The sequence below is a fragment of the Cyprinodon variegatus genome, unplaced genomic scaffold (genome assembly GCF_000732505.1).
Source record: "Cyprinodon variegatus isolate N-32 unplaced genomic scaffold, C_variegatus-1.0 Scaffold1543, whole genome shotgun sequence".
Lineage (NCBI taxonomy): Eukaryota > Metazoa > Chordata > Actinopteri > Cyprinodontiformes > Cyprinodontidae > Cyprinodon > Cyprinodon variegatus.
In genome coordinates, this window is record NW_015151996.1 from 79,540 (window position 1) to 82,093 (window position 2,554).

The 2,554-nt window shown below is 33.8% G+C and overlaps 1 protein-coding gene across 1 annotated transcript in view; it reads right to left on the reverse strand.

Moving 5' to 3' along the window:
• The window catches only part of LOC107103849 (protein-methionine sulfoxide oxidase mical1-like), a 38,809-nt gene that overhangs the window by 20,498 nt on the left and 15,757 nt on the right, over positions 1–2,554 (reverse strand). Inside the window, exon 10 of the mRNA XM_015403686.1 lies at positions 1,982–2,159. Coding sequence (XP_015259172.1) covers positions 1,982–2,159 — 178 coding nt within the window. The remainder of the gene's footprint in view (positions 1–1,981; positions 2,160–2,554) is intronic.

A 2,554-nucleotide genomic window follows, 5' to 3' on the forward strand; every position in this document is an offset into this window, starting at 1 on the left:
CTTATTTAAAGTTCATATTATCTAATTATCTTATTTTAAGAGAAAAAAATACTCATTCCATTGGCAAACTATATCATTTACCTGCTCAAATTAAGGGTAAATATACTTAATTTAAGGAACTTTTTACTTATTTCTAGATTGTTTTTCCAGTGTGACCTTTTGGTGAACTCAAGCAATCTGCACTCAATGCAGTCGAGCAGCTTCTAGCCAATGAAATGAGCTAATTTGGTCATGTGACACAACAGTTGGGCATAGCTTTGTTCCTGGCTGAATGAAGCTGAATGAGTTTTTCCTGTTAAATCAATATGATTACACAACGTCACCAAAAGGTCCTAACATTTGCAGCTGAATTTTCACCAGATAAAAATTCAGTGTAACGAAAATCAATTTTGTAAAAAAAGTTTAAAAAATTCAGTATACAAAAAAGGCAGATTTCTGAGACTGTTTTTCTTCCATTAATTTCATAAATGTAAGTCAATAAATGATAAAGATTTGTGTTTGTTTCTTGTTGTCAACTAAAACATACATGTGACATCAGATGTTTCATCTCTTAAAATACAAGTTTAGAAGTAAAGCTGCAGTTTTGTTAAAATATAAGCACAAATCGCATATTTTTGAGTGTGAATTTGTAAACCCTGATGAAGTTGTAACACTCATTACCAGCTGGGGGCGATAATGCACCTAATCAATGTTCACTAACTGGCTTAAAACATTGAGAGGTTGAAAATAGCTGCATTGTCATTAAAAACAACATTTCAGCAAAGATTGATTGATTAACTTTTAGGTGAAGGTTTTGTTTCTTCTCCTTCGTCTTTCTTCTTGTTCAAAGGTGATTAGTGAACAACCTTCAGCTGCATTACTGCCAACATGTAGTAAGGAGTTTAACATGATTTCTACTTCTAGATTTGTGATTTTTACTTAATTTTTTATTCCAAGATTCCATTCTGTGTAATCTTTTTTATATATATATAGCCATGTGGAAAAATTGCAGCTGCTGGAACATGTCTGAATAATGTTCTGTATACCTTTATGGTAACTGCACTTTTTCAGTAAATGAACCTCGTATTTAATAGGTTCAAAGAGACACAAAGTCTCGTTTTTATTGATTCCACTGGTAGTCTGTTTGATCAAATAGAGGCCTGCCTCCAAATCTGGCCTCCTTCAAATAATGGCCAGGACCAAGATGTACCTGAGTGAAAAAAAGGCCCCGTCCTATATTAGAGGATTTAAGGTATATAAATACCAATATAAACACCCTGTGCAATAACCCTGTATAATAATCCTACTATATTTAAAAAAAAAATAAAAAGCTATATGTAGACACATTGCATAAACTGTATCTATCCCAGGCACATTGTTGTTCTTGACTATTTGAGATAATGTAACAAGTCAATTTATCCACTGTGAGATCAATAAAAGCAACTAAATTAATCAGTCAATGAATCAATCATAAATTAGAGACTTATATCTCTATATTTGTAATTGGTACTTGTGGGTTTGCAAAGTTGTAACTTGAATCATCACTTCTAAACTTGTATTCTTAGATAAAACATGATGCAACATGCATGTGCACATGCAAGCTTGTCCTTCCACTCAATTTTCAGATTATATACACGTTTAAAATGAAAGCACTCTAAAAAGGCGTTTGTTTTTCTTTTGAGCAATAATCCTCTGTGGTTTTCCCTCATTGTGGAGGATTTCAACGACTGTTTGCTGCCTGTTGAGTCAACACTCTTCCTCGTGATTGCATAACACATTTATTGGGCTTATTTACGTTTCTACTTGTCTGAGAATTTAGTTTTTTCAGCTCTTATGATAACAAACAGGACAAAATACTCTCATTATATCAGCCTGGTTTTAATCAATCTGTGTTATACAAATACTCAACGTTTTGAACTGAATAAGTTAAAATAACCTTTCGAAATACATTTTATGTCTCCTGTTTGTTGAATAAATAACATACCAGAGGCATAATATTTACCCTTTGGTGGCGCAGTAAGAGCATCTTTGATTTGTGTGAGGTAGAGAACGATGGACAGCTTGTCAATCTGACCACTTGGAGACATGACGGGAGGGATGCCCAGCTCCTGCTGCACCACACTGAACGCCAGCTGGTGGTTGTGGACACTGTTTGACTCATCCAAGGAAGACATGTCACTTTGAGGGAAGGAGAGAAAAAAAACATGTTTGGCGTTAACGTCATAAAATCATTAGACAATTAAAACAACAACCTAAACTTTTAGACCAGATAAACACATTTTTTGAACAGGAAAACACCCAAACACCCACTATATGCAGCAGCTGTTCACTGAACCATACCATACCAACTTTATTTATGAAGCACTTTATGCACCGGACAGGACCAAAGTGCTGTACACAATCATAAAATACAATAAAATTATAAAATAGAAAAAAACAAGTGTAAAATACATATTAGTATACAAAGAGAATAAAACAAAGTAAAACCTCTCAAATTGTGCCAAAAGTCAAGGAAAAGAGATGAGTCTTAAAGGAATAGTACACCCAAAACATGATTAGCCTTCATTTTCTACTC